At 46.3% G+C, this 26,140-nt stretch overlaps 1 protein-coding gene across 1 annotated transcript in view; it reads left to right on the forward strand.

Moving 5' to 3' along the window:
- Positions 1 to 24,111, forward strand: part of LOC144610818 (complexin-3-like) — a 36,179-nt gene extending 12,068 nt beyond the window's left edge. The window contains exons 2-3 of the mRNA XM_078429742.1: positions 12,932 to 13,019; positions 20,734 to 24,111. Of these exons, the coding sequence (XP_078285868.1) occupies positions 12,932 to 13,019; positions 20,734 to 20,958 (313 nt within the window). The 3' untranslated portion in view covers positions 20,959 to 24,111. The remainder of the gene's footprint in view (positions 1 to 12,931; positions 13,020 to 20,733) is intronic.
- Positions 24,112 to 26,140: the final 2,029 nt, after the last annotated feature.

The following is a 26,140-nucleotide window of genomic DNA, read 5'->3' on the forward strand; positions in this document are numbered from 1 at the left end:
CCCACACATTAACATTATCCAACACACACTAGGGACGATTTGCTTTTATGGCAAGCCAATTAACCTACACACCTGTACGTCTTTGGAGTGTGGGAGGAAACCGAAGATCTCGGAGAAAACCCTCATTGTCACGGGGAGAACGTGCAAACTCCGTACCTACAGCACCCGAGGTCAGGATCGAGCGCGGGTCTCTGGCGCTGCAAGCGCTGTAAGACAGCATTCTCTACCGCTGCACCTCCGTGCCGCCCATAAGTGATAGGTGGATGCAGGCGAGGGAGGTACGATGGGCAGACGGGTGGAGTAAGTGACAAATGCTGGAGGTGAAATGGAGATCAGAGGGCTTTAGGGAGGAGAGGAAAGGAGGAGTGAAATGGAAAGCTGGAGGGAGAGACCTGGGTAGAAAGGGACATGTGAGAGGGGAAGGAGGGGCGAATGAAAGAGAAATTATGATAATAATATAATAATAAACATTTATTTTTTATAGCGCTTTTCCAGGTGCTCAAAGACGCTTTACAAAAACAGTCAAGACATAAAAACAAACAGACAAACTATCCTGACTGAGAAGCGGCGAACAAATAGCGCCAGCGTCCTCTCACGTCAGGGTCCGGCAGTAGACAATAAAGAACACAAGACACACAATTACAATTTTTAACACAAACAGCCATCACAGTGATTGCTCCAGGCACACCCTCACCGTGATGGAAGGCAAAGAAAAGTCTTATCTCCTCCTCATTCTTCCCCCGTGGTGCCACGAGGCGATCGAGGCTCCCGTCTTTTGAAGCCCCCGCCGGGCGATGGAAAGTCCCAGGGCCGAGCCGAGCAGGCCGATGAAGGTCCTGAGCCCCCACCGGGCGATGGAAAGTGCCGCGGCCAGGCCACGCAGGGCGATGAGGGGCCTGCGAGCGGGTCGATCAAACCTCGCGCTCCGGGGCGGTCGAAGCGGCTACGGCTGGAGCTCCCGAAAGCCGGTCGCCAGCCAGGGACCTGTGAGCTCCCGATGTTGCGGTCTGCAGGGCCCACGGCCGATGCCTCCGAGATGGTAAGTCCAGGCACTGCGACCGGTCGATCCCAGCTGGAGGCCGCCGACTCCACAGTGTTAGGCCGTAGCGCGAACGGAGACACAACACGGTAAAGGTCGCATCTCCGTTGAGGAGGAGATTGGAAAAAAGGGTTTCCCCCACCCCCCCACCACCCCCCCACACATACAGATTTAAAAATAGATCAAAAGAAACATTTAAACGATAACAAAGACAAAAACAAAAAAAAGACAGAGAGACTGCCAGTGAGCCACAGCTGCAGAACTTTGCAGGGGGACTTTGGGATGGAGGGTGAATGTATGAAGGAGGGGGAAGTTGTAGAGTGGCAAGGGAGTGGGGCGTGGTTAGGGGAGATGGCAGCGTGATGGGGTGGGGGCTTGAAATTGGAGAATTTACTGTTCATGCTTTGTACTTGTTAATGAGTATACTTGTTAATGAAGGCCTGATGATTAGTGATGATTAGAGAAGGGTCCGTTTACATACTGTATGACACTCGTTTACTTTACTTTAGTTTAGAGATACAGCGTGGAAACAGGTCCTTCGGGCCCACCGGGTCCGCGCCGACCAGCGATCCCCGCACATTCACAGTATTTAACACTATCCTCCACACGACAGACATTTTACATTTTTATACCAAGCCAATTAACCTAAAAAGCTGCACGTCTTTGGAGTGTGGGAAGAAACTGAAAGATCTCGGATAAAACCCACGGGGAGAACGTACAAACTCCATACAGACAGCACCCGTAGTCGGGATCAAACCAGGGTCTCTACCGCTGTGTTACCATACCGCCCTTAAAACTAACAACACTACTACAAACAAAGCACAGAAACAAATCAACAGCATGTTGAACTACAAGTAAGACAGGGAGGAAAAATGTTCCATAGTCCAAATATTAAGACGATAAAAGAGAAAAAATATATTTTTAAACTGCTATTAGTCAAAAACATTTGATTCAATGTCAACATTGTTTTGTAAGCTGTTGTATTCTTAAGCTCCTATGCTTTGGTTAGCTGTAAAAATTGTCATAGATGGATTAGATCGAGCTTTGAGTGGTAGCTTAAATTTAATGGGTTTAAAGATTGATTAAATTGTGTGGGAAACCCATCGAGGAGGTATTTGATTTCAAGGAGTGGAGGAGGTGTGCGATGGAGTGGAATGCTAGCCTTTCATTTTACAACCTGGTTTCCATTTGCTTTGGGAAATTATATGTGGTTCACCGTGCAAGCCAAGGTTTAGAGCGCAGCACAGTGGCACAACGATAGTGTTGCTGACTTACGGCGCCAGAGGCCCAGGTTCGATCCTGACCACGTGTGTTGCCTGTATGGAGTTTACACAGTCTCCCTGTAACCGCATGGGTTTTCTCCGAGTTCCTCCCACATTCAAAACACTAGTAGGTTTGTAGCTTAATTGGCTTCTGTAAAATTTTCCCTGGTGTGTCGGGTAAAACTAGCGTGGACTCGGTGGGCCGAAGGGCCTGTTTCCACACTGTGTATGTCTAAACTCTAAGATGGGATTTATCTCTGTTTAAAATGCGCTGTGAAGGTGGTTCTCACTGACATTCCACATTCTCAAAAGGCACATTGAGAAACCAGTCCCCAAATGCCAGAAGCATTGCAATATTCCAGCTGTCTACTATTGCACCAGCTCTTTATTACCAAACTGCCACAAGGGTTAAGGTTGCAAGAGGTGAGATGGAGAGATGATAGCTGGAGAGAGAGACAGCTACTTTTATTTCAGCACTGAATGTCAAGGGTTTTCTGTTTTGAAGTTGTCACAAATGGGAACAAGACATCTCCATTTTGATCTGATACGTCCGTGTTCAATGTTGTCATTAAACGCCTGCTTCATTGAACGATGACTCCCGAGGTAAATGCTCAAATTTTCTTCAAGTTAAAGTCTGACCACTCAATAATATTATAAACGTGTCTCTGTTTTTTTTCATCAACCGCTGTCACAATGTTCTCATTGTTGCGCTGTCGTGTACCATTTTGGCTGCTTCCTACCCAACCAATTGTTCAGACGCCTCTGATTGCAACATGAGCCTTAATTTAGTTCAACAAAGAAACTGACAAGTCACGAAAGAACCTTTAGTAACAACCAAAGATAATAGAGCAGAGCAATTTATTCACAAAATGCTGGAGTAACTCAGCAGGTCAGGCAGCATCTCGGGAGAGAAGGAATGGGTGACGTTTCGGGTCGAGACCCTTCTTGTACCAGCATCTGCAGTTATTTTCTTATAGAGCAGAGCAAGATAGGCCACTCGACCCTAAAAACCGTAGTACGTCATGGCGCCATTTTAGTGGGCAGAAACTTGCAGAAACATTTAAAAAGAAAAATAACATAAATCGGTGAATTGATAGATGAGATATATTCTGCATTTTAATGGTATTATCACACATACTGTTCCCCCAAAACACTGCGAGAGGCAGAGCGAACGGCGGGTTTGCTTACTAAAATGGTGGACGTTACGTTCCTTTGCGTGATACACATCAGTGTAGGCGATTTCAACGGAGTGGTTCATCTTGCTCCTCTAGTATCTTTTGTAACAACGGGACCACTTGGTCTAGTATTACTTAAAGTTGCCCAAGTGTTCTGAAAGTTGTGGAGGAAAATAACTGCAGATGCTGGTTCAAATCGAAGGTGTCACAAAATGCTGGATTAACTCAGCGGGTCAGGCAGCATCTCAGGAGAGAAGGAATGGCCCGAAACGTCACCCATTCCTTCTCTCCAGAGATGCTGCCTGACCCGCTGAGTTACTCCAGCATTTTGTGATACCAAGTGTTCTGAAATGTCATCCATCGATTTATCTAGTGCCGGCAAGTGTAATGTCAAATGACTTAACTGGAGATGAACGATCCATTGTGTTTTCTCACTGGGCTGTGATGGGATTAATAATTCTTAAAAGAGCACATTGTGCTACAAACAAAAGATAATTAGTGCAAACTTCATAATTAAATGTATTCAGCTTAGTTTACAGGAGAAAGATAATCTGTTAAGCCATTAAGTGTGTTATCTCTTTGACAGTCTTGGTGAGTCCCAGTTTAAGAAGCCGTACGGTGATAGCCTTCGTATGGAAACCAAACTTCAATGGACAGATAGAGTGATGCAGTGTGGAAACAGGCCCTTCGGCCCAACTTGCCCACACCAGCCAACATGTCCCAGCTACACTAGTCCCACCTGACCGCGTTTGGCAGTTTTGGTCTCCAAATTTGAGGAAGGATATTCTTGCTATTGAGGGCGTGCAGCGTAGGTTTACTAGGTTAATTCCCGGAATGGCGGGACTGTCATATGTTGAAAGACTGGAGCGACTAGGTTTGTATACACTGGAATTTAGAAGGATGAGAGGGGATCTTATCGAAACGTATAAGATTATTAAGGGGTTGGACATGTTAGAGGCAGGAAACATGTTCCCAATGTTGGGGGAGTCCAGAACAAGGGGCCACAGTTTAAGAATAAGGGGTAGGCCATTTAGAACAGAGATGAGGAAAAACTTTTTTAGTCAGAGAGTTGTGAATCTGTGGAATTCTTTGCCACAGAGGGCAGTGGAGGCCAATTCTCTGAATACATTCAAGAGAGAGCTAGATAGAGCTCTTAAGGATAGCGGACTCAGGGGATATGGGCAGAAAGCAGGAACGGGGTACTGATTGAGAATGATCAGCCATGATCACATTGAATGGCGGTGCTGGCTCGAAGGGCCGAATGGCCTACTTCTGCACCTATTGTCTATTGTCTATCCCTCCAAACCTGTCCTATCCATGTACCTGGCCAACTGTTTCTTATACGTTGGGATAGTCCCTGCCTCAACTGCCTCCTCTGGCAGCTCGTTCCATACACCCACCATCCTCTGTGTGAAAAGGTTACCCCTCAGTGTCCTATTAAATCCTCTCCCCTTCACCTTAAACCTATGTCTTCTGGTCCTTGATTCACCTACTCTGGGCAAGAGACTGTGCATCTACCCGATCTATTCCTCTCATGATTTTATATACCTCTATAAGATCAATTCTACCACACTTTCATGCTCACTGTATTAGATAGGGCGGCACGGTAGCGCAGCGGTAGAGTTGCTGCTTTACAGCGAATGCAGCGCCGGAGACTCAGGTTCGATCCTGACTACGGGTGCTGCACTGTAAGGAGTTTGTACGTTCTCCCCGTGTCCTGCGTGGGTTTTCTCCGAGATCTTCGGTTTCCTCCCACACTCCAAAGACGTACAGGTATGTAGGTTAATTGGCTGGGTAAATGTAAAAATTGTCCCTAGTGGGTGTAGGATAGTGTTAATGTGCGGGGATCACTGGGCGGCACGGACTTGGAGGGCCAAAAAGGCCTGTTTCCGGCTGTATATATATGATATGATATGATATGATAGTGGCAATGATGGTAACACTATTACTGTCGGGGGTGCTCAACTCTTTGACTCTTCCTGCAACCCCTGAGTACTTTGGCAGGTTGGTACAAGGAACTGCAGATGCCGGTTTTCAAAACACCACACAAAGTGGTGGTGAATCTGTGGAATTCTTTGCCACCAAAGGCTGTGGAGGCCAAGTCAATGGATATTTTTAAGGCAGAGATGGATAGATTCTTGATTGGTACGGGTGTCAGGGGTTATGGGGAGAAGGCAGGAGAATGGGGTTAGGACGGAGAGAGAGATCAGCCATGGTTGAATGGCGGCATAGACTAGATGGGCCGAATGGCCCAATTCTGCTCCTATCACTTATGACCTTGTGATCTTAAGTGCAGGAGGAACTCAGTGGATTAGGGAGCATCTGCGGAGGGCTTGGACAGACATTGTTTGAGTTCGGGACCCTTCTTCAGACTGGAGTAATGGGAAAGAGGTGGAGGCATGACAAAGCCTGGCAAGTGATAGGTGGATACATGTGAGGGAAGTTTAAATAGCAGATGAATGGAGTAAGTGCAAAGGCTGGAAGGGAAATAGAGACTCGTCTTGTACTGTGGCAGGTGGGCACCTGCAGATGCTGGTTTATGAAACAAGACACAAAGTGCTGGAGGAACTCAGCCAGTCAGCTGGCATCTCTGGAGAACATAGATAGTCAAGTCAAGTCAAGTTTATTTGTCACATGCACACACACGATGTGCATTGAAATGAAAGTGGCAATGCCTGCGGGTTGTGCAAAAAAAAGAATTACAGTTACAGCATATAAATAAAAGTTAATACAGAGAAGACAAAATTTAGTCCCTGGAGTTATAATAGTTAACAGTCCTGATGGCCTGTGGGAAGAAACTCCGTCTCATCCTCTCCGTTTTCACAGCGTGACAGTGGAGGCGTTTGCCTGACCGTAGCAGCTGGAACAGTCCGTTACTGGGGTGGTAGGGGTCCCCCATAATGTTGCTTGCTCTGGATCTGCACCTCCTGATGTATAGGTCCTGCAGGGGGAGCGAGTGTAGTTCTCATGGTGCGTTCTGCCGAACGCACTACTCTCTGCAGGGCCTTCCTGTCCTGTTCCCAAACCAGACTGTGATGTTGCCGGACAGGATGCTCTCTACAGCCCCAGAGTAGAAGCACTGAAGGATCCTCAGAGACACTGAATTTCCTCAGCTGTCTGAGGTGGTAAAGGCGCTGCTTTGCCTTACCCACCAGTGCGGCAATGTGCGTTGCCCATGTCAGATCCTCTTTGATGTATTTAAAAAGATAGGCGGCGTTTTGAGTCTGAAGCAGGGTCCAGACCCAAAGCGTCACCGACCCATGTTATCCAGAGACGCTGACTGACCCGCTGAGTTGCTCCAGCACTTCAGTGTCTCGTTACTGTGGCAGACCCCGTTAATTAAACTAAACGTAGCCCTGGATTAGAACAATAAGCTGCAGTCTATCAAAAGACGGGACTTGAAATAAGAACAATAGTAACCAAAGTAAAATCCTCCACAGACGTGATGTAATGACAAGATTGAATTTAAAAAATAATAATACGTGGTTTAAGCTGGCTTTGCCCCCTCCCCTGTGCCCAGAATATGCCTTTGCAAATTACTACAATTATTAAAAGTAAATATCACTTTTCTGCATTTGAGACTACCTTGTCAGCAACTCAGCCAAATCCTTTTCAAAGTCTTACTTTACTTTACTTTACTTTAAGCAAGCAGGAGAGAACCCTATGTGTGGCAAGGAACTACAGATGCTGGAGTAACGCTGGAGTAACTCGGCATGACAGGCAGTATCTCTGGAGAGAAGGAATGGGTGACAATAGACAATAGGTGCCGGAGGAGGCCATTCGGCCCTTCGAGCCAGCACCGCCATTCAATGTGATCATGGCTGATCATTCTCAATCAGTACCCCATTCCTGCCTTCTCCCCATACCCCCTGACTCCGCTATCCTTAAGAGCTCTATCCAGCTCCCTCTTGAATGCATTCAGAGAATTGGCCTCCACTGCCTTCTGAGGCAGAGAATTCCACAGATTCACAACTCTCTGATTGAAAAAGTTTTTCCTCATCTCCGTTCTAAATGGCCTACCCCTTATTCCTAAACTGTGGCCCCTTGTTCTGGACTCCCCCAACATTGGGAACATGTTTCCTGCCTCTAACGTGTCCAACCCCTTAATAATCTGTTTCGGGTCGAGACTCTCAGACCAGAAGAAGGGTCTCGACCCAAAACGTCACCCGTTCCTTCTCTTCAGAGATGCTGCCTGTCCCGCTGAGTTACTCCAGCATTTTGTGTCTATCTTCAGTGTAAACCAGCATTCTGCTGTTCATCCCACACATTTTGTCAACTATTCTCGGTACTCTGACTGGTGAAGGCCAATGTACCGAATTCCTTTTTGACCACCACATCTACTTTCTCCCGATCCAATCCCTCACCAACTATCTGCACGTTCTCAGTCACTTTCTCAATCAGTCATCCACAGAGACCCACATTGACTGATAGAAAAGGCAAACGTCGAGGTGGCAGGTCGCTCAACATTTAGAAGGGAAAGTCTGAGAGCTGTCTTCAGGAAAGCTCATTGCAGCATACATAGCGCCTTCAGTATTTTTAGCTTGCAGCAATGAAAACAAAATTACAGCTATTAAAAGACCTTGATTTTTTAAAATACTGCAGGGAACAAAACGTTGTTGTTGTGAGTCTGACGCACTCTTGCCCCTAACCCCACTTTTCACATGGACACATTAGGGCGGCACGGTGGCGCAGCGGTAGAGTTGCTGCCTCACAGCGCCAGAGACCCGGGTTCGATCCCGACTACGGGTGCCGTCTGTACAGAGTTTGAACGTTCTCCCCGTGACCTGCGTGGGTTTTCTCCGAGACCTTCGGTTTCCTACCACACTCCAAAGACGTACAGGTTTGTAGGTTAATTGGCTGGGCAAATGTAAAAATTGTCCCTAGTGGGTGTAGGATGGTGTTAATGTGTGGGGATCGCTGGGCGGCGCGGACCCGGTGGGCCGAAGGGCCTGTTTCTGCACTGTATCTCTAAATCTAAACTATAATGGGGCTAAGAGGAAGAGATAAATCAGCCATGATTAAATGGCAGAGTAGACCTGTTGGGCCATATGGCCTAATTCTGCTCCTGTCACTTAGGAACTTATAATAACAGAATTGCAAAGACTTTTCCTGGTTTGCAATTAGTTGGTTTCCTACCACACTCCAAAGACGTACAGGTTTGTAGGTTGATCAGCTTGGTATAAATGTAAATTATCCCTAGTTTAGGATAGTATTAGTGTGCGGGGATCGATGGTCGGTGCGGACTTGGTGGGCCGAAGGGCCTGTTTCCGTGCTGTATCTCTAAACTAAACTGAATACCTGTTTTCATGTTCCTTAAGAGCACAATTACAGCTGAACTACCAATACTTTCACAAGGTTTTCAGTCTGAGGAAGGGTCTCGACCCGAAACGTCACCCATTCCTTCTCTCCCGAGATGCTGCCTGACCTGCTGAGTTACTCCAGCATTTTGTGAATAAGTACTTTCACAAGGTTTGTCTCCTTCTGATAATTGGTCTACTATTATAACCTTATATTATAATTTATTATATTATAATAATTAAATTATTCAATTATAATAATTCATTTATTATAATAATTGAAAACGTATACCTCCAGATTCAGGAATCGTTTCTTCCCAGCTGTTACCAGGCAACTGAACCATCCTCTCATCAGCTGGAATGCGTTCCTGACCTCATTGGAGACCTTTGATCTATCTTTATTGACCTTTCAAATTATCGCTTTGCACTAAATGTTGTATCCTTTATCCTTGATCTTTTCGCATTGTACTCATGTGTAGTCTTTTCTTTGACTGGATAGCACACAAACGAAAGCTTTTCACTGCACCTCGGTACACGTGACAATAATAAATTAAACTAAACTATAAACTAAACCAAACCAAACCAAGCCACCAAACCTCGTGAAGCAATCCTCGTAGATTGCCTGAAACATGATGATAACGTTTTACAACTCATCTGAGAGGATCTGACATGGACAACACACATTGCCGCACTGGTGGGTAAGGCAAGGCAGCGCCTTTACCACCTCAGACAGCTGAGGGAATTCAGAGTGTCTCTGAGGATCCTTCATTGCTTCTACTCTGGGGCTGTAGAGAGCATCTTGTCCGGCAACATCTCAATCTGGTTTGGGAACAGCTCTGCCCAGGACAGGAAGGCTCTGCAGAGAGTAGTGCGTTCGGCTGAACGCACCATGGGAACTACACTCGCCCCCCTGCAGGACCTATACATCAGGAGGTGCAGATCCAGAGCAAGCAAGATCATGGGGGACTCCTACCACCCCAGCAACGGACTGTTCCAGCTGCTACGGTCAGGCAAACGCCTCCGCTGTTACTCTGTGAAAACAGAGAGGATGAGACGGAGTTTCTTCCCACAGGCCATCAGGACTGTTAACTATTATATCACCAGGGACTAATTTACCATATTAATTCATTTTTGTGCGTTTAAAAAAAATAAACCTATTCTGTTTTGTAGTTTTAGCACAATCCGCACATCATTTCACTGCACATCTTGTATGTGTATGTGACAAATAAAATAGACTTGACTTTACTTGACGTTACGATATTTCTCATATACACCTCTGTCAGGGAGCAACTTGTATAAAAGGCAGGAGTTCTCGGTAAAGCTAGCAACTAATTTCAAGCTCCAGGGGTCACCTTTCATATTTTTGTGAAAAAATAATTCCTATCAGTAATTGAGGCATCATCTATCATTGTCTTCCAATTGCACGGTAGCGCAGCGGTAGAGTTGCTGCTTTACAGCGAATGCAGCGCCGGAGACTCAGGTTCGATCCTGACTACGGGTGCTGCACTGTAAGGAGTTTGTACGTTCTCCCCGTGACCTGCGTGGGTTTTCTCCGAGATCTTCGGTTTCCTCCCACACTCCAAAGACGTACAGGTATGTAGGTTAATTGGCTGGGTAAATGTAAAAATTGTCCCTAGTGGGTGTAGGATAGTGTTAATGTACGGGGATCGCTGGGCGGCACGGACTTGGTGGGCCGAAAAGGCCTGTTTCCGGCTGTATATATATGAAATACAGGATAATGGACGAACACTTGGAGCAACTTCTTCGTATCGCTTTCAGTTTTGTTTTCCTTTCACTCTTCCCATGTGGAAAGGGAAACACTCCTAGGGTTAAGATCGAGGCTTCAAAAAAGGTGGAAAAACTAATTTATTAGAATGACCCCGAATATGAGAGAAAACATTGAAGAATTTAGTACTCCTTTCCTTGGAAAAGAGGGATAATTAAACATGCATTTTTAACTATTATACAAGTGATGGCTTCCACTGATTGTCACCAGAAGCTTGCGTCGTTTTCAGGACAGATGATAACAGTGATGTAACATTTGGAACATGGATGATGGACACAAAAGAAGAAGTACTTAAAGGATTCAATGGGGGTAGCTTTAGACCCAGTGGTTTTTAGTTCAGTTTAGTTTTGGAGATGCAGCGTGGAAACAGATCCTTCAGCCCACCGAGTCCGCGCCGACCAGCGATCCCCGCACACTAACACCATCCTACACCCACTAAATTTTACATTTACCAAGCCAATTAACCAACAAACCCGCACGTCTTTGGAGTGCGGGAGAAAACAGAAGATCTCGGAGAAAACCCACACAGGTCACGGGGAGAACGTGCAAACTCCGTGCAGACAGCACCCTAGTCAGGATCGAACCCGGGTCTCCGGCGTTGCATTCGCTGTAAGGCGGCAACTCTACCGCTGTGCCACCGTGACTGCTCTAAATGCTGTCTTGGTTCTTTTGGTGGGATTAATAAATTCAAGGGAAATATCTTTACCACAAAGTGGTTGGAATAGTGGTCACCCGAAGTGAAACACATAGGTGTATTTAACAGGATTCGTGTGCAACAATGAGGGAGATAAATTGATGGAATAACAAGGCCATGCAGATGTTGATCTGCCAAAGAAAGACACAAAATGCTGGAGCAACTCAGCGGGTCAGGCAGCATCTCTGGAGAAAAGGAATAGGTGACTTTTTCGGGACGAGATCATTCTTCAGTCTGAAGAAGGGTCTCGACCCGAAATGTCACCTATTCCTTTTCTCCAGAGATGCTGCCTGATCCGCTGAGTTACTCCAGCATTTTGTGTCTATCGTCGGTGTAAACCAGCATCTGCAGTTCCTTCCTACACAGAAACCAGCAGTGTTGTGCCAAATGACCCGTTTCTGCGCGACAAATAGATGCAATAGATTAGAAATATCAGGATACTCATAGACAACCTTCCCCCCATTGACGAACTGTACACTGCAAGGGCCAGGAAGCGAGCGAGCAAGATCATCTCTGACCCCTCTCACCCTGGCCACAAACTCTTTGAAGCACTTCCCTTTGGAAGGCGACTCCGGACTGTCAAAGCAGCCACAGCCAGACATCAAAACAGCTTTTTCCTACGAGTGTTAGTTTTACTCAATAACCAAAGTCTGTAGTCTCTTTTTTGCTCTGGTTTATTTTCACCCACATGTTTAGACCGTAATGTTGTATCCTTATTGTTTTGATGTGGTTATGCTTTACTCTTAATTGTTAACTGTATGTTTGTGTTGTCATTTGTGAGCGGAGCACCAAGGCACATTCCTTGTATATGCACACACGTGGCCAATAAACTTATTCATTCATATGTTTCTGCCCTGACACAATGTAACTTGTTATGGAAGTCACTCTGTATATTCCAGCCTGCTGCCATCCCAAAGATGCATGTGTTCTTGCTATAAAGATGCATGTGTTCGTGTAGCGTAGGTTTACTAGGTTAATTCCCGGAATGGCGGGACTGTCATATGTTGAAAGACTGGAGCGACTAGGCTTGTATACACTGGAATTTAGAAGGATGAGAGGAGATCTTATCGAAACGTATAAGATTATTAAGGGGTTGGACACGTTAGAGGCAGGAAACATGTTCCCAATGTTGGGGGAGTCCAGAACAAGGGGCCACAGTTTAAGAATAAGGGGTAGGCCATTTAGAACTGAGGTGAGGAAAAACTTTTTCAGTCAGAGAGTTGTGAATCTGTGGAATTCTCTGCCTCAGGAGGCAGTGGAGGCCAATTCTCTGAATGCATTCAAGAGAGAGCTAGATAGAGCTCTTAAGGATAGCGGAGTCAGGGGGTACGGGGAGAAGGCAGGAACGGGGTACTGATTGAGAATGATCAGCCATGATCACATTGAATGGCGGTGCTGGCTCGAAGGGCCGAATGGCCTACTCCTGCACCTATTGTCTATTGCGTTAGTACGTTAATTTGCCACTGCCAATAGCTGCTAGTGTGCAGTGAAGTGGATGCAAAAATGCGATGACATAGAACTGGAGCGAATGGATGATTTGTGGTCAGCATAGCCCCAGTGGGCCGAATAGCCTGTTTCCATGCTGTATGAATCTATGACTATCTTCCTTGCACATTTGACAGTGTCAAACCTACTGACTGAGGTTACCATGCTTCCCTGAATATCCCTTTGATTCCAGGATGGAGCGCGATGCCAACTTTGCTCAGAAGAAGGCAGAACGAGCGACGTTGAGGACTCACCTACGGGACAAGTACAGACTCCCGAAGGTAGGCCGTCTACTTCCACTTTGATTCCAATAATAGCAAAGTAACTTCTTTCCACGTTCCTGGGTTTTATGAGGGGAGGCATGTGTGGGCGACACGGTGGTGCAGTGGGTAGAGCTGCTGCCTGACAGCGCCAGACACCAGGAATTGACCCAGGCTGCCATTTATACGGAGTTTGTACGTTCTCCCTTTCTCCGGGTGCTCCGGTTTCCTCCCACATCCCGTAGATGTGCAGGTTTGTAGGTTAATTGGCGTTGTGTGAATTGCTCCTCGTGTATAGGGAGTGGACGGGAAATTTAAATAAAATAGAACTCTTGAAAATGGGTGATTGATGGTTGATTAACATGGCGGGCCAAGCAGCTTCTCTGGAGAACATGGATAGGTAACATTTCAGGTCGGAACTCTTCTTCAGCTTGAAGTCCAGTCTGAAAAAAGAGGGGGTATGGGGAGAAGGCAGGAATGGGGTACTGATTGAGAGTGATCAGCCATGATCGCATTGAATGGCGGTGCTGGCTCGAAGGGCTGAATGGCCTACTCCTGCACCTATTGTCTATTGTCTATTGTCTATTGTCCCAACCCGAAACATCACCTATACATGTTCTCCAGAGATGCTGCCTGACCCGCCGATTTACTCCAGCACTTTGTGTCTTTTTTTTTGTATAAACAAAATGCTAGAGTAATTCAGCGGGACAGGCAGCATCTCTGGATAGAAGGAGTGGATGACATTTTGGGTCGAGACCCTTCTTAGCATTTACTCCAGCATTTTGTGTCGATTTGGGTGTAAACACAATACCCAAGCAAATTCGATCATATTCTGTTCATTGAATTTTTAAGGCCGGTGCTGTCTGACCTCATGAGCATTTCCACAATTTTCTATTTTTATTATTAAAATTTTATTTCACAATTATTATCATAAAATAATTTCACAATATTGTCCCTAATATTGTAGGGAGTTCTTCTGTTTTGTACTTGAATAGATCATTAATCCAGTTATAATGGATAAACATCCTTATTAGAAAGAGAAGCAAAGGATTTAATCTGAACATAGAAAATAGGTGCAGGAGGAGGCCATTTGGCCCTTCGAGCCAGCACATGACCTGATATGCCACCATGTTTGGTCTGGTTTGGCTCAGCCACCAAGCACGACATCCGGAGACTGCAACGGATCGTTCGCACAGCTGAGAAGGTTGTTGGCTGCACACTGCAAGGGCCAGGAAGCGAGCGGGCAAGATCATCTCTGACCCCTCTCACCCTGGCCACAAACTCTTCGAAGCACTTCCCTCTGGAAGGCGACTCCGGACTGTCAAAGCAGCCACAGCCAGACATAAAAACAGCTTTTTTTCCCCACGAGTGTTTGTTCTACTCAATAACCAAAGTCTGTAGTCTCTTTTTTGCTCTGGTTTATTTTCACCCACATGTTTAGACCGTAATGTTGTATCCTTATTGTTTTGATGTGGTTATGCTTTATTCTTAATTGTTAACTGTATGTTTGTGTTGTCATTTGTGAGCGGAGCACCAAGGCACATTCCTTGTATATGCACATACTTGGCCAATAAACGTATTCATTCATTCATTCAATCATTCATTCATTCATTCATTCATTCATTCATTCATTCATTCATTCATTCATTCATTCATTCATTCATTCATGTTGATATCAACTCAACTAGAATACAAGGGGAGAGATATTATGTACTGGGTGAATCTAATGATAAGGATGACATATGAATTACTGTCATAATGTGATATTACCAGGCAACTGTTGTGACTTCATAGTTATTACTGTGATGCCGTCTTAACTTAAAGACACGTTCTCTCCCCAGTACGGATTGACTTTTAAAATCCACATATCATGGCCAAATGATTATCCCACCATCAAGGTCACCAAAGCATTCTCTGCCCTTTATCACATGAATGTTAGACAATAGACAATAGACAATAGGTGCAGGAGGAGGCCATTCGGCCCTTCGAGCCAGCACCGCCATTCAATGTGATCATGGCTGATCATTCTCAATCAGTACCCCGTTCCTGCCTTCTCCCCATACCCCCTGACTCCGCTATCCTTAAGAGCTCTATCTCGCTCTCTCTTGAATGCATTCAGAGAATTGGCCTCCACTGCCTTCTGAGGCAGAGAATTCCACAGATTCACAACTCTCTGACTGAAAACGTTTTTCCTCATCTCAGTTCTAAATGGCCTACCCCTTATTCTTAAACTGTGGCCCCTTGTTCTGGACTCCCCCAACATTGGGAACATGTTTCCTGCCTCTAACGTGTCCAACCCCTTAATAATCTTATACGTTTCGATAAGATCTCCTCTCATCCTTCTAAATTCCAGTGTATCTCACTCATTTTCAAGAGAGTTTATTTGTCATCTGCACCGAATATCAACACCGACAATAAAATTCTCGCTTACCACAGCTTTACAGGCAAAAAGATGTGCAGGTTTGTAGTTTAATTGGCTCCTGTAAACTGCCCCGGTTGTAGAATGTGAAAGTGGGATAATATAGAACTAGTGTGTATGAGTGATTGTTGGTTGGCATGGTCTCGATGGGCCGAAGGGCCTGTTTCTTCGCTGTATCTTTAAACTAAACACATTAGGTGCAACAACGATAAATATACATTAAAGGTAAGAAAATAACTGCAGATGCTGGTACAAATCGAAGGTATTTATTCATAAAGTGCTGGAGTAACTCAGCAGGTCAGGCAGCATCTCAGGAGAGAAGGAATGGGTGACGTTTCAGGTCGAGACCCTTCTTCAGACTGAAGAAGGGTCTTGACCCAAAAAGTCACCCATTCCTTCTCTCCTGAGATGCTGGCTGACCTGCTGAGTTACTCCAGCACTTTGTGAATAAATACCTTCTTCAGACTGAAGAAGGGTCTCGACCCGAAACGTCACCCATTCCTTCTCTCCTGAGATGCTGCCTGACCTGCTGAGTTACTCCAGCACTTTGTGAATATACATTAAATGATCAGTTGTTTCAGGTAAACCAGACCACTATTGTGCAAAAATCAAAGTACGCCAAGCAATCAAAGTAGTGCAAAGTCTGTAGTAGTTTGGTGCTGATGTAGTGTTGTGGTTTGTGTTTAGTTTAGTTTGGAGATACAGCGCGGAAACAGGCCTTTCGTCCCACCGAGTCCGCGCCGACCAGCGATCCCTGCACATTAACACTACCCTACACACATTAGGGACTATTTACACATACATCAAGCCAATTAACCGACAAACCTGTACGTCTTTGGAGTGTGGGAGGAAACCGAAGATCTTGGAGAAAACCCAAGTGGGCACGGGGAGAACGTACAAACTCCATTCAGACAGCACCCGTAGTCGGGATCGAACCCGGGTCTCCGGCGCTGCAAGCGCTGTAAGGCAGCAACTCTACCGCTGCGCCACCGTGCCGCCCTTAAATTGTTGTGCAGGGTGGTTCAAGAGGCTGATGGTTGATGTGAAGGAGCTGCTCTTGAACCTGGAGGTCACGGTTCCCAGCCTCCTGCACCTTCTTCCCAAAGGTAGCTTAGTTTAGATATACACGAATTGCTGGAGTAACTCAGCGGGTCAGGCAGCATCTCTGGAGAAAAAGGACGGGTGACTTTCAAGACTCCAGAAGAATGGTCCCAACCCAAAATGTCACCCATCTTTTTTCTCTAGAGATGCTGCCAGAGCCACTGGGTTTGTTCAACACGCTGTACAAACCAGCATCTGCTCTGCCTTTCTACATGGTGGTTTAGTTTAGTTAATTATGGTCACGTGTACCGAGGTACAGTGAAAAGCTTTTGTTTGTGTGCTATCCGATCTGAGAAAGGACGATACACGAATGCAGTCAAGCCGTCCATAGTGTACAGATAAAATATAAACGTACAGTGCTCAGAGCAAAGATATAACATTGAAGGCCGATAAAGTCCAATTAAATGTGTAGGAAAGAACTGCAGATGCTGGTTTAAATCGAAGGTAGGCACAAAATGCTGGAGTAACTCAGCGGGACAGGCAGCATCTCTGGAGAGAAGACTGAAGACTGTAGAGAAGACTGAACTCTCCAGAGATGCTGCCTGTCCCGCTGAGTTACTCCAGCATTTTGTGTCTAAAGTCCAATTAAAGATAGTTCATGAGGTACTTGGCGCTCTAGCTGATGAGAGGACCGTTCAGTTGCCTGATAACAGCTGGGAAGAAACTGCTCCTGAATCTGGTGGTGTGCGTTTTCAAACTTCTGTACCCCTCGCCTCTTGGGACAGAGGGGAAGAGGGGGGGGGGAGGAAGAAGAGATCATGGCCAGGGTGGTGTAGGTGTTTTGGTCTTGACGCGAAACGTCACCCATTCCTTCTCTCCAGAGATGCTGCCTGTCACGTTGAGTTACTCCAGCATTTTGTGTCTATCTTAGGTGTTTGATAACATTAGTGACCCTCTTGAGGCAACGCTTCCTGTAGATCCCTTCAAAGGTGAGAAAGAAGGTCATGTCCTTGATGGACCAGGCAGGTGGTCAAAGATAATTAGGAAAATAAGTGCTTTGCTGTTGCTTTATATAGAAAGGTACATTGTTCCAAAATTATCCAATGAAAAATGTAGTGATGTTAATTTCAAGATGATTTCTTGATTAGTATGGGTGTCAGGGGTTATAGGGAGAAGGCAGGAGAATAGGGTTAGGAGGGAGAAATAGCTCAGCTATGATTGAATGGCGGAGTAGACTTGATGGGCCGAATGGCCTAATTCTACCTTATGACAGAGTTCCAGCAAGAAGTATAATGAAATCTCATTGGTAATAATATAATAATTGGACTAACGGCAGTGCCAGGAGGGAAAAGAAAATCATGACTCAGTGATTGATTGAATGAAGAGATGAAAATAAGATAGGTTTAATGATGCACTTAATTGGTCTGTGGGTTAATCTCAGTGGAGTCACAGCAGGTGCATCCTGATTTGACTCAATGTAAACAGTCTATCTTTAGACTCAATCTAAACTAAACACTGGGTGGCACAGTGGTAGAGCTGCAGACCCGGGCTCAATCTTGATCGCGGGTGTTGTCTGTTCGGAGTTTGTACGTTCTCCCTGTGACCACGTGGGTTTTCTCCGGGTGCTCTGGTTACCTCCCACTTTCCAAAGGCATGTAGGTTTGCAGTTTACCTGGCTTCTGTAAATTTGTCTGTAACATGATGCCAAGACCGTTTCCTATCTACGACCTTCCTCAATGAAACTGCAGACGCTGCAGTCTGAAAAAGGGTCCCGACCCAAACCATCGTCTGGCCATTTCCCTCCGCAGATGCTGCCCGATCCACTGAGCTGCTCCAGCACATTGTGTTTTGCTCAGGATTTCAAGCAACTCGGGCAAAGCACAAAGCGCTGGCAGAACTGGTCCTTTGACCCACCGAGTCCACGCCAACCATCGGTCTACACGAGTTCTACGTTATCCTCCTCTCCCACTCACTTTAACCCACAAGGCCGCTCATCTTTGGTATGTGGGAGGAAACCAGAGCACCTGGAGAAAACCCACGTGGAGAACGTACAAACTCCACCTAGGAAAGACCCGAGGTCAGGGTTGAACCGAGGTCTCTGGAGTTGTGAGGCAGCAGCTCTACCACTCTGCCATCCTGTTCTAATGGGTGACCAATACTTCTTGCACTGCCATCTATTAACAAAGTGCTGACCATAACACTGGAGCAGGTATCCTCTATGGACTAGCTGTTCTGTTAGTTTACAATACTTTAGTTTAGTTTAGTTTAGAGATACAGCGCGGAAACAGGCCCTTCGGCCCACCGAGTCTGCCCCGACCCCCAGCGATCCCCGCACATTAACACTACCCTACGCACACTAAGGGACAATTTTACATTTATAACCGAGCCAATTCACCTACAAATCTGCACGTCTTTGGAGTGTGGGAGGAAACCGGAGATCTCGGAGAAAACCCATGCAGGTCACGGGGAGAACGTACAAACTCCGTACAGACAGCACCCGTGGTCAGGATGCTCGATCTCCAGTTTCCTCCCACACTCCAACGGCATACAGGTTTGTAGGTTAGTTGGCTCGGCTATAAATGTAAAATTATCATATCATATCATATCATATCATATCATATCATATCATATATATACAGCCGGAAACAGGCCTTTTCGGCCCTCCAAGTCCGTGCCGCCCAGCGATCCCCGTACATTAACACTATCCTACACCCACTAGGGACAATTTTTACATTTACCCAGCCAATTAACCTACATACCTGTACGTCTTTGGAGTATGTGTAGGATAGTGTTAGTGTGCGGGGATCGCTGGTCGGCGCGGACTCGGTGGGCCGAAAGGCCTGTTTCCGCGCTGTATCTCTAAACTAAACTAAACTAAACTAAAAGGTTTATTCACAAAATGCTGGAGTAACTCAGCAGGTCAGGCAGCATCTCGGGAGAGAAGGAATGGGTGACGTTTCGGGTCGAGACCCTTCTTCAGACTGAAAGGTGTTGGAGTTGGAGTTGCAAAGAGCTATGACTCTTCCTTCTCTCACAGAGAGGGAATTAGTACCGCAGTGCTTTAAACAGTTGAATGAGATGGAGGTTTGCCTGGCTTCTGTGTTGATGGATTGTTATGGGGGTGTCTCTGAGCTTCTGCGATTGAGACTCTAATTAAAAGGTAGTTCGACACCTGCATCGGAAACTATCTCAAGCTTGTCATTTGACCTTGAGTGTTAAATAGCCCTTGCGAGGACAGTAATTTACCGGAATCAATCCCCTGTCAAAGCAAAGGTTTGCTTACATGAACTATTAATAACCAAAACAATTAGTTTCCTGCTCTTCCCACAGCTGCTTATCTGTTTGGAACATGAGGTCGTGGCTCCTGTAAATCTGAAGCACCACTTAGGCAGTGGCTGGCTTGAGGTGGTGTGTAGTAATGAATGAGTTAGACAATAGACAATAGATGCAGGAGGAGGCCATGCGGCCCTTCGAGCCAGCACCGCCATTCAATGTGATCATGGCTGATCATTCTCAATCAGTACCCTGTTCCTGCCTTCTCCCCATACCCCCTGACTCCGCTATCCTTAAGAGCTCTATCCAGCTCTCTCTTGAATGCATTCAGAGAATTGGCCTCCACTGCCTTCTGAGGCAGAGAATTCCACAGATTCACAACTCTCTGACTGAAAAAGTTATTCCGCATCTCCGTTCTAAATGGCCTACCCCTTATTCTTAAACTGTGTTCTAGACCTCTGTAAAATTGCCCCCAGTGTTTAGGGAGTGGATGAGAAAGTGGGATAGCATAGAACTAGTGTGAACGGATCGGTGTCGGGTCAGAGGGCCTGTTTCCATGTTATATTTCTAAAATAGATTCAACTAAGTAGCGCCTCTCATAAAACCAATTAAGTATATCAATTACTATCATTCTTTTTACAAAACTATTTTGGGGGTTTAGGTGTCGCTGGCAAGATCAGTATTGATTAATCCCATTGCCATTAGTTCCATTCACATGTAGTCGCAGGTTTGAGCACAACACTATTCCAAGAACAACTAGAATCCCATTCAAAGAGTGCTGGAGTAACTCAGCCGGTCAGGCAGCATCTCTGGAGAACATGGAGAGGTGACATTTCTGGAGTGGGCCCTTGCTGCCTGACCCGCTGAGTTACTCCAGCACTTTGTGTCTTTTTTTTTGATAATCAGCATGGCAGTTCCCCTTTCCTACAAGAATCTCATTGTTCAATCCATTGTTCAATCCATTGTCTCTTTCCCTCCTCCCCCTCCCCTCACCCCCACCAGAGTGAAATGGATGAGAACCAGATCCAGCTGGCTGGCGGAGGCGTGGAACTGCCGAAGGAGTTGGCCAAGATGATCGAGCAGGACAACGTGGAGGAGGCCGAGAAGGACTCGCTGATGGGGCAGCTCAGCAACATCCAGAACCTTGACCTGGACAGCTTGAAGGACAAGGCTCAGGCAACCCTGGAAGACTTCAAGCAGACGGCAGAGAAATGCTGTGTCATGTGAAAACCACAAACACTGGGACTGATTTTCACTGCGACCTAAGCGAAAAAAAACAAATTTCCGCCCCCCCTGTTAAACACAAACCTGAAAGGTAACCTCCTGCTGAAGGGAATATGTTAGTTGTGTAGTCACAGGTCCATGGCTGTTTACAACGCATTCACTGAACCGTATACCAGTGATTCTTGTCCACTCTCACTAGCAATCTGTTAATCATCGCTTCTGGTATCTTAAGAGACGGAGTGTGATCCAGGCTTGGAATTCTGAACATAAACACTAACTCTTGGACAGTAGATGCCTATCCCATCCCTTTACCCCCCGCGATAGCTTATTTCAGTAGCAGAAATGGTCATTGTTAAAATAACAGGCACACAGTAACCTTGACCTAGTTTTTAATGAGAAGAAACAATGAACTGTAGATGCTGGTTTACAGAGTGCTGTGGTAACTGAGCGTGTCAGTCAGCATCTCTGCATAGGTGACGTTTAAAGAAGGGTCCTGACCCGAAACGTCACCCATTCCTTCTCTCCAGAGATGCTGCCTGACCCACTGGTGGTCTCCAGCACTTTGTGTCCCTTCCAGTTTAATTAGTTGTGTTCCACCAGGAACAAGTCAATGGAAATCACAGCATCAGTGGCCTCGGTCATCTTCCTAGTCAGCACCCTGATACAACGACAGCTTCTCTATAAATCCAGTCTTTAATACAGCAAAATGTTTGAAGGTGGGTCTCCAGATAGGCAACACAAGGAATCGCTTGAATTTAGAAGACTGGGGGGGGATCTTATAGAAACTTACAAAATTTTTAAGGGGTTGGACAGGCTAGATGCAGGAAGATTGTTCCCAATGTCGGGGAAGTCCAGAACAAGGGGTCACAGTTTAAGGATAAGGGGGAAGTCTTTTAGGACCGAGATGAGAAAGTTTTTTTTCACACAGAGAGTGGTGAATCTGTGGAATTCTCTGCCACAGAAGGTAGTTGAGGCCAGTTCATTGGCTATATTTAAGAGGGAGTTAGATGTGGCCCTTGTGGCTAAAGGGATCAGGGGGTATGGAGAGAAGGCAGGTACAGGATACTAAGTTGGATGATCAGCCATGATCATATTGAATGGCGGTGCAGGCTCGAAGGGCCGAATGGCCTACTCCTGCACCTATTTTCTATGTTTCTATGTTTCTATAGAGAGACACAGCACAGCAAATGCACCAGGAATGAGTGGGTTGGCATATGATAAGCCCTTAACAGCTGTGGGCCTGTACTCGCTGGAGTTTAGAAGCTTGAGGGGGGACCTCATTGAAACGTACAGAATAATGAAAGGCATAGATAGAGTGGATGTGGAGAGGATGTTTCCACTGGTGGGAGAGTCTAGGACCAGAGGTCACAGCCTCAGAATTAAAGGGCGCTCTTTTAGAAAGTAGGTGAGGAGGAACTTGTTTAGTCAGAGGGTGGTGAATCTGTGGAACTCATTGCCACATGGGGCTGTGGAGGACAAGTCAGTGGATATTTTTAAGGCAGAGATGGACAAATTCTTAATTAGAACGGGTGTTAAGGGTTATGGGGAGAAGGCAGGAAAATGGGATTAGGAGGCAGAGATCAGCCATGATTGAATGGCCGAGTAGACTTGATGGGCTAATTCTACTTCTATAACTTGTGAACAGGTGAAGAACAGGTCCTTTGGCCCACCAAGTCCACCCTGACCATCAAACACCCATATTTAGTGTTCCTGTCCCAACACGTTTTATTCTATTCCCTTCAACTCCTTTCCCAATTCCACCGCTCATCTACAAAAACAAGGGACAATTTCAGGGGTGATTGAAAGTTCAGACATAGAGAGAGTTTTTTTTAAGGAGCATCTTAAAGGAGGTCAGAGGGGTCAAAGGAGGGAATTGCCAAACTCAGGGCCACATAGTCTTTAGAACTGTATTGTCATGTTTTGCAATGTCAAAGCTGCTGTGTAAATGTAGGTGGTTGTTGTGGTAGTGTAGAACACCAGTGCTGCTGTGTGGGCCAAGAGGAAGGGGGCAATGTTAAAGTGTTGACCTGACGTTTGTACATTGTGCAAGTTCAACTCCAAGCCTGGATCCACTCTCTATCACAAAATGACTACATCTTTGTTCACCCATGGATCACTAAGGACACAATGTCATCTTTTGATTTTTCCCCTCCCTCTCTCCCCCACTCTCCCACCCAGAAACCCCTCTCTCCTCCTCGCTAAACTTCTTTTGAACCCGCTCTAACCTACCCTAACACTCTCTTCCCCCTCTCTCCCCCCCTCTTGCCCCCCATCCCTCTCTCCCCTCTCTTCCCTCTCTCCTCACCCCCTCTTTCCTCCCCCTCCCTCCTCCCCCCTCCCTCCCCCTCCCTCCTCCCCCCTCTCTCCCCCCTCTCTCCCCCTCTCTATCCCCCCTCTCTCCCCTCTCCCTCTCCCCATCTCTCCCCCTCTCTCCCCATCTCTCCCCCTCTTTCTCCCTCTCCCTCTCCCTCTCCCTCCCTCTCCCTCCCTCTCCCCCTCTCTCCTCCTCTCTCCCCCTCTCTCTCCACCTCTCTCTCCACCTCTCTCCCCATCTCTCCCCCTCTCTTTCTCCCTCTCCCTCCCTCTCTCCCCTTCTCTCCCCCTCTCACCTCTCCCCACCTCTCTCACCTCTCTCTCCCCCCTCTCTCTCTCTCACCCTCCCTTCCACCCACCTTTCCTTCAAGGCTCTAAAGCATTGTTATTAATGCCAAACAAATATATTTATGCACAGAAGTTAGGATAGCCATATCTGACATCTCCTAACTGTACGTTTGTTATCATCGTTTGTTGATATATTTGTTAAGCTGTTTGTTGTGAAAAGCAGTCTTTCTCTTGACCTTTATCCAGGCATTTGATGGAATATGTTAAAGGATTATCAACCACGTCGAATCTAAACTTCACTATTCTGCTACAGATTAGAATTTCATGTTAGAGGCAAATCCTCTGTAAAACTACCCATTCCCCGAGATTTATTCCAGTTCTTGCATGTAATCTAAGTCTTACCCTTAAAATGTCTGTTCTTGTACAAACCTCTTCACCTATTTGTGCCATCTCCTTGCCTCCTTTCCCGAGCTGTTCTTTCTCCTGTTCGCCCTGGTAATTCACGGGCCAGCCGGTGGGTGCGATCAGAGTTTGGTCGAAATTTCACCCCATGAAAGCGGAGGTGAGGGGGGGGGGGGGGGGGGGGTGACTTTGCCCATAAACAGCGGAGATACTGATCAGCAATCAATTCAGCTTTAGTTTATTGTCACCTGTGTCGAAGCACAGTGAAAAGCTTTTGTCGCATGGCATCCAGTCAGCGGAAAGACAATACACCATTACAATCGATCCATTTGTGGCGTTCGGATACATGATAGGGGAATAACGTTTAGTGCAAGGTAAAGCCAGCAAAGTGCCACCAAGGATAGTCCGAGGGTCACCAAAGAGGTGGGTAGTAGTTCAGCTCTGCCAGAGAGCAGTGCTGAACAGCTATCTACCTCTTTGGCCAGGACGAAGAACCATTCATGTTCGCCACTCATCACAATCCAATGATCAGGGGTTGGGTGAGCAGTGGGAAGATGGCATTTCAAGGGTTGAATGGGACTCTATGTCACACTGACCTAGTTACAGTAAAATTCCTTTCGGTTCCACACAGTTCAGTAAATCACAAAACTCCTGCTCTTCTTAAGGACACTTCAAACTTGTTGTATAAATGTGTCAATTGTCTCTTAGTACTACTATGAAAGTTTGTGTCTGTAGCAGTTTATACCCCATCCCCCACACTTCTCTCCACCCCAGCCCCAACCCAACACCTCAGACACTCAATAAACTACTTTCTCAATAAAGGATTCAAAGCCATTGACTTGGATGTGTGCAAGTTTCTTTCTGTTGCTTCTGCTGTTTAACCACAGCTGATGAAGAGCTAAGTCAAGGAGCCATTACACTGTTTCAATAAACCGCACCTCTCTCCTTTTTCTTTTCCATTCTATTTCTCTTTCCCTCCGTCTTTTATCTCTCCTCCTTTTTTACTCTCTGTCCCCCCCCACCCCCCCCCCCCCCAATCTTTCTCGACCAGCAACCGCAGTTCCTTACCCGCACTTTTCTCTCTCATGCCTTCCTTTCTCCCTCACTTGACGTGATATGTATCTGCTACATTGTTGTCCCACACAAGAGCAGCATAAAAGAGAACAGGGTGAAAGATCTGGGAACTTGAGTTGAAAACCCTCCGTGATTATTGGGGAAAGTCATGTTAAGGATGTGGGCATCACTGGCAGAGATAGAGTTTATTGCCCATTCCTTATTGCCCTCGTCATGTAGGTTAATTGGCTTGGTATCTATACACTAAAACTCTCGTTTGTTTGTTTGTTTGTTCCTGAACTACAGCCAAAACGGTACACGATAGCGCGACAATTTTAGGCCCACCTTACTCACCGTTGTCCCTTCGGTGCTAATGGAAGAAGTTTCATTGAAATCGGTGTTATATTTTTAAAGTTATTCACATTTTAAAGTTTAAATCTATCTTCTAGGGAGGGGGGAGGGAGGGAGGGAGGGGAGAGGAGGATAAGAGGGGTTGAGGTGGATGGAGTGGGGGGAGGGGAAGGGGAGGGAGGGGGAGGAGAGGGAGGGGGGAGGGGAAGGGGAGGGAGGGGGAGGAGAGGGAGGGGAGAGGGGAGGGGGGGAGGAGAGGGTGCTACACCAATGCAGGAGTGGTTTGGGCCCAATGGGTCCACTTGGTCTAATAAGATGTAAAATTGTCCCCAATGTGTGTAGGCTTGTGTTAATGTGTGGGGATCGCTGGTCGGTGCGGACTCGGTGGGCCGAAGGGCCTGTTTCCGCGCTGTATCTCTAAACTAAACTAAAGAAAGTAAAAAGTCTGCAGTTAAAAGCAAAGTGCTGGAGGAGCTCGGTGGGTCAGGCAACATCCGTGGAAGGGAAAGGGACAGTGGAAATTTTGGGTCGAGACCCCACACCAGTCCTGATGACGGGGTCTCAACCTGAAACTTTGACCTTTCTTCTGCCTCCACAGTTGCTGCCTGTCCCACTGAGCTCTTCCAGTAGTTTGTTATTTTACTGCAGAATCTGGCATCGGCTTCCATCCACAGATTAGAGTACTTGCGTCCCGAATATATTCACCTCACTGTGAAGGTGGCTCATTACCCAAAGCTTTTACACATTCAACATCGCATTGGAAATATAGCAATGGCAT

Source organism: Rhinoraja longicauda, chromosome 38 (genome assembly GCF_053455715.1).
Source record: "Rhinoraja longicauda isolate Sanriku21f chromosome 38, sRhiLon1.1, whole genome shotgun sequence".
NCBI classification, from domain to species: Eukaryota; Metazoa; Chordata; class Chondrichthyes; order Rajiformes; family Arhynchobatidae; genus Rhinoraja; species Rhinoraja longicauda.